Raw genomic sequence first — 12628 nt, 5'->3', positions numbered from 1 at the left:
AATTAAAGGGAATTCACTTAGGCATCCTGGTAGATCATGTTGATTTATTAGCAGAAAATCCTCACAGGCATCTGAATGGGTTTGCAAGCAGGCAGCACAGGGCTAATCTAGCATGCAATGGATGCTGTAGTATATCCTCACTTCATGTTTGTTGACCTACATGCTATGACTAAAGCTATCCAACATTTATCCATGAACAAACCATGGCATTTATCCTTTCAGACATCATTGTACTTTAAATAGTGCCTGTTGATTAATGGATTTTAAAGTGTATTTGAGCCACAGGAGACTGGAGCGTGCTCTGAGGAGGTGGATGGTGCAGAGGAAGAGAAAGGCTGTTGCTTTCTCCCAGGTAATCAATGCAGTGCGACAAGAGCCAAGAGCAGGTCTGAAGCTTTCAGGTCACAGTTACAGGCTACACTGCAATGGAGTCCTCTGTCCTGATTTGCTTTCATGTTTTCTTTCAGATGGCAGGCATTTCTGCACCCAACTCTGGGCTATAAAACCCCTCTTTATTTAGAAACCCACACTAACACTAACTGACTGTTGGAAAACTTTCACGATCAAGCAGATCTGGTATGTTAGCATTGGATTCTTCTGATCGGAGTCTCCCAAAATATGTCCTGCAATGAGTGTGACCATGCTGCTGTTGACTGACAACTGTATGAGTGGTCAGGAACACACGGCTTCCATAATCTGCCCATACCCTGTACATATGGCTGCATCACAATCAGATTATCTGCAGACTGTCTGGGTGAGCTCAGTACAATAAGATAACCATTTACTAAACCGCAGGACACGCTCAGGATAGGTGGCTGCAGCATGCTCCAGAGGACAGGGGCTGAGACTGTCTGGGATTCCATTTGTGGATTCTTTTCTAGCATGGACAGAAAATCTTGTCACAGGTCAGCCACTCAGTCCCAAACCCTTCATCTGCAAGCTTAAAGGTAGAAAATGAGCAGTGGGACTAGGTAACATGTACCTGATACTGCCTGCCCTTCTGAATGGGGACCTCTCCTCCCACTAGGGCCTATATTGGGGCAATTGCCCTGAAGCACCAATCCTTTGAATAGCTTTAATCTCAAGGACGCACTGACTTCCCAACTCCTTTCCTACAGCTGATTGAGAACCTGACTGTATTTTTCCCTGTCTTGCTAGCTGATTGTCAGTTTCTTTGTGCCTCACTTAAGATCAGGAAATAGACACTTAACTTCTATCTCTTGCCTTACTACAACTCTGCCTAACACAAGGTAAATATGTGGCAAGACTTATTTTGTTTTCCTAGTCCTACATAACCCTTTCTCGGTGGATCATCTTTTGCAATTCTAAGGATGATTTATACCCAAGAATAGCAATCCAAGGCATTTAGCTGACATGGATCATAGTCCAACAAGGATCATATGAGGTTTAGAGAAGATCAGCTAAGAATCTGAGCAGTGAGATGTCAGCAGACAGCTTTTTTCAGCAATATTTTATAAGCTGGAAAAAAGTGAAAAGAAATGAAGCAGGATTTAAAATTACCTGTTTTACTCTGACTTGAAATGGAGAGGACAGGCACACGTTTACATGTTATCAGACTAAGAAATGCCTGAACTTTTACAGTTGGACATGTGATTATGCCCCGTGCATGCATCAAGAGGCTAAAATAAGACATACGATGCAGATGGCTTAGGAAGTAGATGACTTCATATTTGGACGCTATCCTATGTTATGCATAGGGAGGACTGAAATGTATTCATCAGCTTAGAGGAGGAAACTAAAAGTCTCACCACATTTCAGGATATGCTATACAATGAAAACATTTCTAAATTTGGTGCGGAGATATGAGAAAGACTGTTAAAAGCATCAGTACAAATCCTAAGGTATTTTCATTTTTCTTATTCAGACCAACTCCTATGATATCATTAGATGTTGTTTGTTTTTTTTTCCCAAATAGTAGTTCAAATAAAATCTGGGTTTGTCCCATAACTGTTAAAATCTCCCTTCACCTACCAGAAAAACACCCTCTAGAAAGAAATGTGCAAAGCAAACTGTCTGCTTCTCATGGACTGCAGTTGGCTTCTCTGAAAGTTTTATTTTAAACCAAAAAAAATATAAAATAAAATAAAATAAAAAAATCTAACAGTCCTTGCTAGGAAAATGAACTTCTGCAGGTTTAGGAGAGAAATGCCATGCAATTAAACTATATACATATTTTTTGTTTCCTCCTATCAGTGGCACTGTGCACAACTGTGAGAGCATTCTGACCTGATGAATTGAATTTGTTACTATCTGTAAATGCAATGTTTGTAAAATGCAATGTGAAATAGATTTTGCAGGAGGTCATTTCCTTGAGTGTTGAATCATTAGTCAATGACAAGACATGCTCTGGTGCATCTTCCGCATTTCTGTGATGTTTCCAGTACAGCATCAATCATTCAAAACAGAAGAACCTGTAGGCAGAAAAGCAGTAAATGTTACATTTTCCCAAATCAGGACTGCAAGGCTTGGACAAAGACATAGTAAGGAGATGGAAAAGCTAAGGGATACTTGTTTTATTTTAAGAGGGTACTGAGTTCTAATTTAGGGGCTTCAAGGTAAGCTGCATCACAAACCATGTTATGAGAAGCCATCCTTCCCCTGGGCTCCCTACCCAAACCTACTGGCACGACTTGAGTACCTCCGTGTGACAGAGCAGGTGGGGCTCTCCGTGCCATGCATGCCCACCCCTGGAGTACTCTGGCTTACTTGCAGAAACTGCTAACCCTTGGTGTTGCCAAGACGGCTCACTCCGATCCGGTCAAGAGGAATCCCAAACCGTCTCTTAGGCAGCTCGACCACTTTCCTGCAGGGGGAAAAAGGGAAAGAAGGACGGAAAGCATTGGGAAGAGACATCATAGGAAAAATCAGAAGTGTTACTAAATCTTTGATTCCTCTGTTCATCCCACTCACAGCTTTATTGTACAGACAGAAGAGCTGTGCTTCAGCAGCTGAAAATGTGTTTAAAAGAAAAAAAGCTTCACTTCTCTCAAAAACGAATAGTCGAGAGTTGCACCTGTTTTACAGGCTGACTGATGTTGTTGTGCTACCCCTGCTTTTATCTGACAGCAAACAAACAACTTCACGGGTTAGCTGCTATTAATAAAAGAAAGGAGATGCATAGCCCTCAGTCTCCCTTTCTCAAAAACCTATATACATCAAGCACTTTTGCACTAAGCCGTAGGGGAATCAAAGTGGTTCAGGGCTGCTCCTCAGCTCATTGCCCCCCAAGCAGCTCTGCCCCCGCACAGCCTAGGCACAAACTGATGGGGGCAGGAGGGACTTGGGCTGCTGGAGTCATGCTGAGCCTGGTTTAATAAGAAGGGGACTTCACTTCCCAGACTGGTTTGTGTGGGGTTTTTCTGCATCTGCATCACTTGCAATACCGCCGCGGTCTGTAGTTAAAAGGGGACGCCTGTAAAGAAGGAGCCTGTAAAATCATGTCAACGAGGAAGGCTGAGCAGTCTCGGAGAAGTTGTGCAGCTGAGCTTCCCCTCTTGTGGCCGTCTGGGGCCATAACAGGACCATCTGCCTCCACAGCCTGCCGCTCATCTTCCAGGTAAAGCTGCCGATTTCAGCACTTACTAGGGACAGAGCGATCATTTCTATTTAAAACAGCCTTTAAAAAGATTTCCAGAGGCTTTTTCCTTCTCTTCATCTACAGAACCTTCCACCCTCTTCTTATAGCCCATCAGTTCTCGCATGCTTTTCCCTTGCTTTCAAAGCTTCACAGATTGATGTTGACAAGCAAGATTAGGATCTACGGTCACCTGTAACCAGTGGGTGCCACAACAGTGGTTGCTGTTAAGTGGCTCTGCATTTGTTAAGTGGCCTCTTCCAAAAAAATTCTGTTATTTTTGGAAGGTACTTTGCCTGCTGTATTACTTCAGAGGGTTAAATCTATTTAACAATTTTCATGCTTCAAAAGTCATTAACTAAAGTCTCTATAGGTAATCCTCTCAATAGTACGTGAGTGGACAGTTATCTGCTGAGGGCACAATGACAGGGTGCTCAATCCTCTGTTTTATTCCTGTAAGTGCAGCAGCCTCTGCCTGTTTCCACACGAAGGTACAGCCATTCGACTGCGTCACAGCACGCATCTGATCCATGGCTCGTGCTGATGACAGTGTCAGGCTGTCAGTGCAGTCATCAGAGCAGCTCAGGTGATTCTCATAAATGTGTCAATCCCAAACTCAAAAACTAGTCAGCTCCTCAGAAGTGATAACCTCAAAGCCAAACTGCAAACTGTGCTGATGATGCTGGGAAAGGAGAAAAATTTTGTGCAGTGTCTCCCTCACTTGCATGATCTCATTATTCAGAGCCAAGCCGTTATAAAACCTAAAAATTTTCACCACAATTTCCCCTTTGCATGTTCCCCCCAACCCTTGTGTGGCACGTAGAATGAAGGAAGATTTCCACACAAAAAGCACATGACAAATTGGGATTACCATGTACTTCTGCAAAAAAGGCACTGTGGCTTCAAAGATGAACTAGAATTTCTTCCCCTCAAAAGGAAAACACGCTAAAAAAGCAAACAAAGAATGAACTGATTTTGATCTCTTATATACAGACAAAATAGTTCTACTCAAGGATTTAAAAATTTTATACTTTAACACTTTTGGCTGCATTCAAAAAGTCCTAGTAGCAGTCTGGACGGATAAGTGGAAAATGACAAGAAAATATTGCAAAACATTGTTTGGAGGGGAAGAAAGAAAAAAAAAAAAAAAAAACACAACCAAAAAACCTGTAACATTGACTGGCTCTTGTGAATACTTTCCATTTTCAGATTAAGCTTTAAGCATGTTATTAAATACTGACCGCACTGGGGATTCCATTCAAAAAGAAGACAGTTACCAGAAGAAGGGAACAAGACACTTAAGCTGTTTCAGGTACAGAGAACATCTCCTTGAGCGTTGCCCCAGACATGCTGACCTTCCACAGCGATACCAAGCTATTCCTTAGCCCTCACTTATAAACTTACTTATCTTCCAGCATGTACTGTGAACATACTGGTATACTGTTGTATTCATTAAACCTTGATTTATTGTAAGTTGATCAAGATATTGAAGCTTTTTTTCCTTGGAAGCCTATTCTATATCCTGTCCATTTTCACAATGTGACGTTTGTCTTGCCATGCATACCACCATACCTTCTCTTCACCCCAGCCTTGGGAAAACCTAACCTTGCCCCTTAGCTTTTGAACCTCAGGCATATTTTGGCTTTAAATAATCTCAGAACCAATAAGGAAGATTTAAACTGCATGTTAGCTCACATCAGAGCAAAGAAGTGTACTAAGAAAGTGCATGTCTTTGAATGTACTTTGTTAGCTGGATGGCGCTTTGGGGATAAAATTAACTACTGCATATATTATTTATCACAACTGAAGGATTACATATCGTGCTACCAGAATGCTTTCTGAAGAGTTGCTGGTACCCTGTTCAGAGGCACCCTGTGACTGACTAGTGAAATTGGTAGTGGCTAAAGCTAAGCCATGTGTATCCAGGACAACCTGCCTGCAGCCTTCTTCCAGCTTTATCACTGGTAGGAGCCATCTAAGAATTTACCTCTGTTTGCCTTTAGTATCCACAGAGGTTGCAGAAATTCTGTCGATTGGGGAGCCAAATCCTGGGAAACTTCTTTTCTTCTTGGTCTCAGTCACTTCATTCTCCAGAGACACCAGCTCATCAAGCAGGAACAGTTTGGCTGCCAGGTTGGAGGCTGCCTTCTCCTCACTGGCAGTTGGATGTGCTTCCATGCCCAGAGCAGCAGAAGGCTCCAAAGGCTGCAAAAGAAAGCAGGGATGGTTGTTTGCTGCTGAAGGTCCAGAAAACCCTTTTCAATCAATATTAAAGCAGCAGCCCTATAAATACACATTTACTAGGATACTAAACCTGGGCTTTTTTGTTTTAAAACAAAGTCATTTTTTTCTGTGAAATTTGGTCATAGGCCAGCAACAGGAGTTTGATATAAAAGGCTTTTTGGTAGAATTGAACTCTTCATTATTATTGAAAGAGTCATCAAAATCATAAAGGCTTGGGACTTCACAAAGCCCATTTTTTGTGGGCGAGGTCAGTTTTGTTATCTCAGCAGTGTGACCACTATCACTTAGAGCATGAGCTGAGTAACCATCACAGGGGTGACATGCTTATATCTACGTGCTCCACACCATAGTTGTGGTGGTGACACTTCTTACTACTGGTGGGTGGCATAACGTGTGATGGAGCGTATAAAACTCCAACCAGTATATAAGGAGGAGCACATGACCACAATAATCATAAGAATGAAGCAACATTTAATATTTTGGTGAAGGATCTCATATTGTCCTCTGAATTTCCTTTCTATGAATTTCAGGTGCCACTGAGTGGTCCTTTCTGCTCCTTTTCAGGGCTATAAAACTTTCATAAAGGTCTACAACAGAATTATACCTTAAAAAAATGAATAAACTCTCCCCTCTGATTACTAGGGATAAATATCTACAATAATGCTTGAAAATGGAAAGTAAAAAGTAGCCTCTTTTCTTGAGAACTATGTGCAGTTTTATTTATTTCATCTTTAAAAGGGTATTATAAATTTGAAGAAGAGAATGCTAAAATGACAATCAGAGGTAGCAAAAGGTGTTCCTGTTATGAATCACCAAACAAAGCACAACATCACAGATAAGCAAAGAGAGGAGTGTTGGGGCGAGGGTACAAAGGAGGGTTTATAAACTTATGGATAGAAGAGACATGAATAAAAGAGACTAGTAAAAACTAGTAATTTTTCATTAAAAAAAAAAAAAAAAGAAAGAAAGAAAAAAGAGAGCTCACTTGTTCACTCATTGAAGTCACCAGATTTAAAATAAATATGAGCAATTATTTTTTTTAAATGCACAGATGAAGTAGAATGCATTGCCAAAGGATGTTAAAGATACCAAGACTTTGGTAAGAAATTCAGGCTCCCCATCGGCAGCTAAATAAAAAGCCCTGGTCCAGTGCAGTTTCTGCATCAGGAACTCTCTGAAGATATTCTGTTCCTAGATTCTTTTCACAAACATCTGTCTGTATTAGAGACAGGATACCAGGTCTCTGTAGTATCACAACAGCAGCTGCTGCAGCATTAGTATGGGGAGTGGTTCCCCCAAGCCCTATTTTCTAAAACAAATATTGCTTCTTATAATCAGGGCATGCTCACTTGAAGCCAGAGAGCAAGGCAGAAGGATCCATCAGCATTCTCCAGTATGCATCTAACTTCTAAGCTCATCTTAAAAACCTGTATAAAGACCCTACAGCCAGACAGTGCTACTTTGATTAAACTTTATATCCTTGATTTTTATGACATGAAACCGTTACATAAATATCTTTGCTGCCACATCTGTTTTATGTCAGGATGACATAAAAGAGAATGCACTAGAAGTATTTTCAGGTGCAATCTCTACATATCTTACTGGATGAAATGTGAAACAGGAGTTCTCCCATGTCATCCACTGCTTTCCTTTGCAAGATTAGGCAAGTTACTTTTCTCCTTTCCTCTCCTGGTCTTATGTCTCCTTTAATTTCTAAGTTTTGAGCAGGGGGTCTTCTGTCCAGGCTCTTCTTACAGCTCCTGGAAGCTGCTGACTCCTCAGGCTATTTGTCTTTTCAGAAAAAGAAGGAAAATCTCCCTTCAGTGTTAGCTTGTTTCCCCCCTTTCACCACATTTTCCCCTTTCCAAAGAGTTCTCTCTCTGGAGTCACTGGACAATGTTTTAACACAGGGAAACACAACTGTGTTTGAGGAGAGCCTGTGTGAATCTGGGTGAGACTTCGTTCCACCTGTCCTCCCAGCACCACACACTTTGCATCACTCTTTTTTCACTGGGGAAGTTCTCCTGCTCCTGCTTCGCCTTGCACAATCAATATGCACTGTTCATCTTTCAGCACGTGCCCTCCACATGCTGTGGCCAGGAGCAGCTTCAGAAGAGCAGGGCTACGTGACAGCTATCAGAAACATTCACCTACCTCTGGAACTGCCTCTGCTAGGAGCATCGAGCTGGAGTGCCGCTGCAGCAGGGTGATCACGAGGGCCAAATGCACCACAACAAGCTGAAGCTGCAGCATCTGCAAAGGAGAACAATCTGTTAGTGGCTCCATAGCCACATTCCCAGATGAGAGAGAGAAGGAAGCAAATACCCGTGAAAGGCTTTACAGACTGATGGTGGAAAGATGAAGAGGATATCTCACTTCAAAGGTCCTTAAAAGTGAAAGGGAGGCCCTGTTCCCATGGTTGTTCATAAATCTTATCTTACAGAATCACTGGGTAAAAGTCAGCAGCCAGTCAGTGCCAGCTAAGTGCCCTTCTTTTCTGGGTGCAGGATCAGCTGCCTCCTCTTGACTCGCTTAGGGCTCTGTAGATCTTTTAATTCCTTTCTGCACAATGGCCCACTCCTTGCAGCGGGAGGAGTAACAAATGCAAAATTGGGTTAAAATGAGGTAAATTAGACACTCACTTGTAAGCAGAGAGAATTTGACTCAAGACCACCCAGGTTAATCTTGACCTCCCCATGTGGTGGACAGGTGCCTGGAGCTGTTACAGAAATCACACACCTCCCCATCAGCATTCTGAAAGCAAGGCTGGATTTCACTAGTCTCTAATGCAAGTTTATGGTAGCCACAACTTCCAGGATCTTCTTGGGATCTTGGAAGAAAGCTTTATAGCTCCCACAACCAGGAAGAACACGCATAGGAAGCCATTGCTGAGACTGGTATTGCTGTGACCACATGCCACCACTGCAGAACTGCAGATGCCTCCAGAGCCTTCAAGTAAGGCAGAGACGTTCAAGGTTTGACAGGCTCAAGATCAGAAAAATGCAGGGATTTCATTGCCCATGGACTTGGGCTAACATTGTTTAAGTCCTTGACTGGATCTAGCTCTTAAAACCTGACGTTCCTCTGACTTGACCAGGTGGGAATCTTTCAGCTGATGTTAATAAGAACCAGCCTGTTTCCAGGTTCAGCCCCAGAGTATAGTTCAAGCCTGCTTCTACGACTCTTTGCCGACCCTTCTCTCAGCAAAAGCAAAAATAGAAAGGAGGTATAAATATGTTTCTATGATGTACAGCAGTTTTTTTATCCTTTGCTTAGCAAATCTCCCATAAGACCAGGCAGAATACACATGGTAAAAAGCATTTGGCTTTGCACTTTTTCCTGCACTGCAAAAGAGAGAAGCCACAGAAGTGCTTGGAGTCCAGTTTTAACAAGATACATCATTTATACAGTTTCTTGAAGCTCTGTTTCTTGCTTGGTGGCTTGTTTCTTTTTAATATGTTTTGCATGTGCTTCTGTTATTTGGTCACCCTATTACCTATCTTCTTTATATTGTTCTTGAGGATTTGTTATAGTGAGGAGCATAGCAGCTAGTTGTCCTGTAGGGGTGAAGCAAACAAAGTTCACTGGAATCAAAGGACAAAGACAAAGCAGCAAACGAGGTGGTACCACTGTCTCTCAGCTTGATAAGAAGAGCCATTAAAGCCAGACAAGGGTTTGGCTTGGTGTTTTTAAAGCTGTAGCCCTCTACAATGTATATTTTTGTACGTGGGTGTGCATTGAAATTCGAAGTAGTAGTCTACTACCTTCACAGGTAACCACATCCTGATTATTTGGATACAGGGACATAAAAATAAATGGCAAGGTTAAAAACACATGTTTATTATGGTTTAAGGTCTGTGCTGGTATTCATTCATCCCAAGGACCAAAGAGCTAAAAATAGCAACTGGTACACTAATCAAAATAAACATTAAGGCACCTGCAACACAAAAGACATTTGATTAGCTGGTCAGAACTTGACGCCAGTGAAATTAGAAGCAGAGGAAATTGTAAGGACTTAAAACTTGGCTCTAATTCACATGGAAATCAGTAGCTGAGAAGAAATGTCACTGGTTTAACAGGGAGGAAAACTCTGTCCAGCAGGACCAAGTTGTGCTGGATTTTCATGCAGTGTTGTGATCAAGGCAAGAGAAAGGAGCAGTTCAACTCTAGAAAAGTGTCTGCAAAAGTTGGGGTGCAATAAGGACTATGGAAACATAATTAAAATCACACTGTCTTCTGCCAGAATGGAATTTAGCTCGCTACCGTTAGCCATGTCATAGGATCTTAGATGTTAAAAGCAGTTGTTGCTTTTTGTACTCGAGCTTATCTGTCGTGATTGTGCACTCAGAACCTCCCCAGCTGAAGAGGGTTTCCCAAACCTTGTTGGTACTGCTCCCAGCCATACACTGGTTACTGCTTCACCCTATCTATGTAACACCTTGTCCTGTTCCCAGAGAGACCTAGAGTGAGGTTTGAGAGCATTTGTTACTGAAGGAGAGAAAAAACAAAGCTCTGATGATCACATGGGCCTTTGCAAGATGCACCCTCCCCACTTGGACTGGATTTCCAGCCTTCTTACTCATACTAAAAAACACTTTTCCACTGGTTTCATGGAGACAGGTCAAGGGATTGGGGTATTATTCCATGTCTTTAGTATTTAAGGGTCTGGCCTGGTGTTATCTGACATAAAATATGAGTTACCCTTCACTAAATGTAATTGCAAGTCTGAAAATCAGACATATTTATGTGTTTTAATGATATTTTAGCTTGAAATGTGTCAAAACTCAAATTCCTCATACAGTTAGGTATCTTTGTTGCAGCTCCAATTAAAATACAATCAAAGATAAAAGGGAGAACATTATTCTACCTTATCAAAGCAGGATAAACATTCAAAACTTTTTAAAGGAATCTGTGCAGAGACATTTTCCAAGAAAAGATCACAAGAAAGCAAAATTCATTACCAAACAGAAACTGTTAAGTCTCCAACATCAAACCAAAAGACTTAAAAGATGTTTTTCTTTAAAAAAAAAATTAAAAAAGCAAACCCACACCACAAAACTTCCCCCCCAAAACAAAAAAACAAAGTGACATCCTGAAGATAAGTGGGCTGAACAAACCCCAGACAGAGCGTAATTCATCACCAAGCTCCAAACCCATTGCCTGTCAAAAACAGTAACAGCTGTCATTGTTCTTACCCATTTGAACTATCATATTTCACATTACTGCAGAGATTACTCTGCAAGTATAAATCACAAGAGCTTTATTTTTCTTGCTAGCCTGTTAGCAAGAGAACTGAGGCAAGACATCATGCCTTGCACTGTAATCTTTCACCCCAGCTGCCACTATACGTTGATGACTGTGCTCTGGCTGTTGTCACAGCACCAACGTGGGACGTGTCCAAGCTCACCTGCAAATGAGGACCTTGCTCTTGCAATGATGTGGCTGAGCCCCGAAGCCCCTGGGGCTTTGTGCCATGTACACCCAGACTGAGCTGCCTCAGAGCCAAGCCCTAATTGTCCCCTGGGCAATGGGAAGCTCCCGGCAGCACCCATTAAGGCTCCAGTCCTTCTGCTGTACGAGCACTGGGATGGTGCTGGAGAGCCTCCATCACCTGATAGCTGTCAGGATCTCACACTGTGCAGGGTCCAAACAGTTGGGGGAAATCATGGCTGTGTCTGCAAGCCAGCTACTGACTCACTGTGTTGCTGCTCCAATGCCATAAAAGAGGAAATGAAGTACTGCTACCCATCTTAAATCTATCACCGAGTCTTAACATTGGCCTCACCAGCCTTGGATCGGACACCTCATGGGAATCTACCTTATAAACAAGATTTTGATGGGTGAGTTTCTTACCAAAAGAACAACTTATAAATAGTTCATGCGAAGGTCTGAGAATAAGCCGGCTCCTGCTAAAACCAATTTGCCCTACTTTTAAAAGTTGTAGGATGGATCCTCTGAGCATATTCATTACCACAAAGCCAAAAATATGCCCATAGCAGCAGTCCTAGTGATTTCAGAAACTCCTAAGAGACTATGTTTATCTGAAGTGTAATTTTCTAGCCGTGTAAATATCAAAGAAAAGGGAGAAAAATCAAAATAAATCCCACCCTCAGAAAAAAAAAAAAAAAGGCAGAGTCCAAAAATAGGTTAGAGTGGTGTTTTTGTTCTCACCCCACAGATGAGATATAGAGCACTTCTTACGTCCTGCTTTCTAAAAAGATACTGAAGCACGAAATTGAAGCATGGGGGTTTGTGGCAAAAAGAAATGCAAGCAGTCAGTGTCAGGCACTTTGTGTTATTAATAATGTGCTTCCTGGAGTAGGTTTAGGTTTTTAAGTAACGCCATATATTTTATTAGATATATGGTATAGACACTGACAACTTCTACAACGTAAATTTTCCTCTATTTTCAGTTTCCCAACTATGTAGATAAATAGATGCAGACAGGTTTCTTCTGATGTAACTTAAAATTCCTGAACTTATGCAAGAGGTTTAAGTGACTAGTGGCTAGACTAGCAATAGGACTAATGATTTTCAGAAAATGTCTTGGTGTTTTTGTGTCCTAAATAAAACGTTTTCCTGTCAATATTTCATGTCAGTATTTCAAGGACAAAAATGTTCCACTTTCCGAAAATGAAGTTCCTTCAGGGTTTCTCAAGAAGTCATTTGGGACCAGTCATCATTTCTCAATGTCTTCATTTTAATAATTACTTCCACTGTAATGATACAGCTTCCAGTGTTTGGTCCTATCTACCTGCGTTTCATCATGAGTTACCTTAGCCCACATTT

At 41.7% G+C, this 12628-nt stretch overlaps 1 protein-coding gene across 10 annotated transcripts in view; it reads right to left on the bottom strand.

Moving 5' to 3' along the window:
- Positions 1-1911: 1911 nt before the first annotated feature.
- The window catches only part of OSTN (osteocrin), a 92945-nt gene continuing 82228 nt past the window's right edge, over positions 1912-12628 (bottom strand). For 9 of the 10 annotated variants that reach the window (XM_038183852.2, XM_072042709.1, XM_072042706.1 and 6 more), the window contains 4 exons: positions 7994-8092; positions 5583-5800; positions 2745-2824; positions 1912-2432 (listed from right to left, as the gene is read on the bottom strand). In XM_038183852.2, coding sequence (XP_038039780.2) covers positions 2410-2432; positions 2745-2824; positions 5583-5800; positions 7994-8092 — 420 coding nt within the window. In that variant the 3' untranslated portion in view covers positions 1912-2409. Of the gene's footprint in view, positions 2433-2727; positions 2825-5582; positions 5801-7993; positions 8093-12628 lie in introns of all 10 variants that reach the window. The other variant, XM_038183853.2, reaches the window with a different exon arrangement.

The sequence above is a fragment of the Anas platyrhynchos genome, chromosome 9, assembly GCF_047663525.1.
Source record: "Anas platyrhynchos isolate ZD024472 breed Pekin duck chromosome 9, IASCAAS_PekinDuck_T2T, whole genome shotgun sequence".
Classification (NCBI taxonomy): Eukaryota; Metazoa; Chordata; class Aves; order Anseriformes; family Anatidae; genus Anas; species Anas platyrhynchos.
The sequence above is the reverse complement of the archived record's forward strand: the minus strand, read 5'-3'. Positions and strand labels throughout refer to the sequence as shown.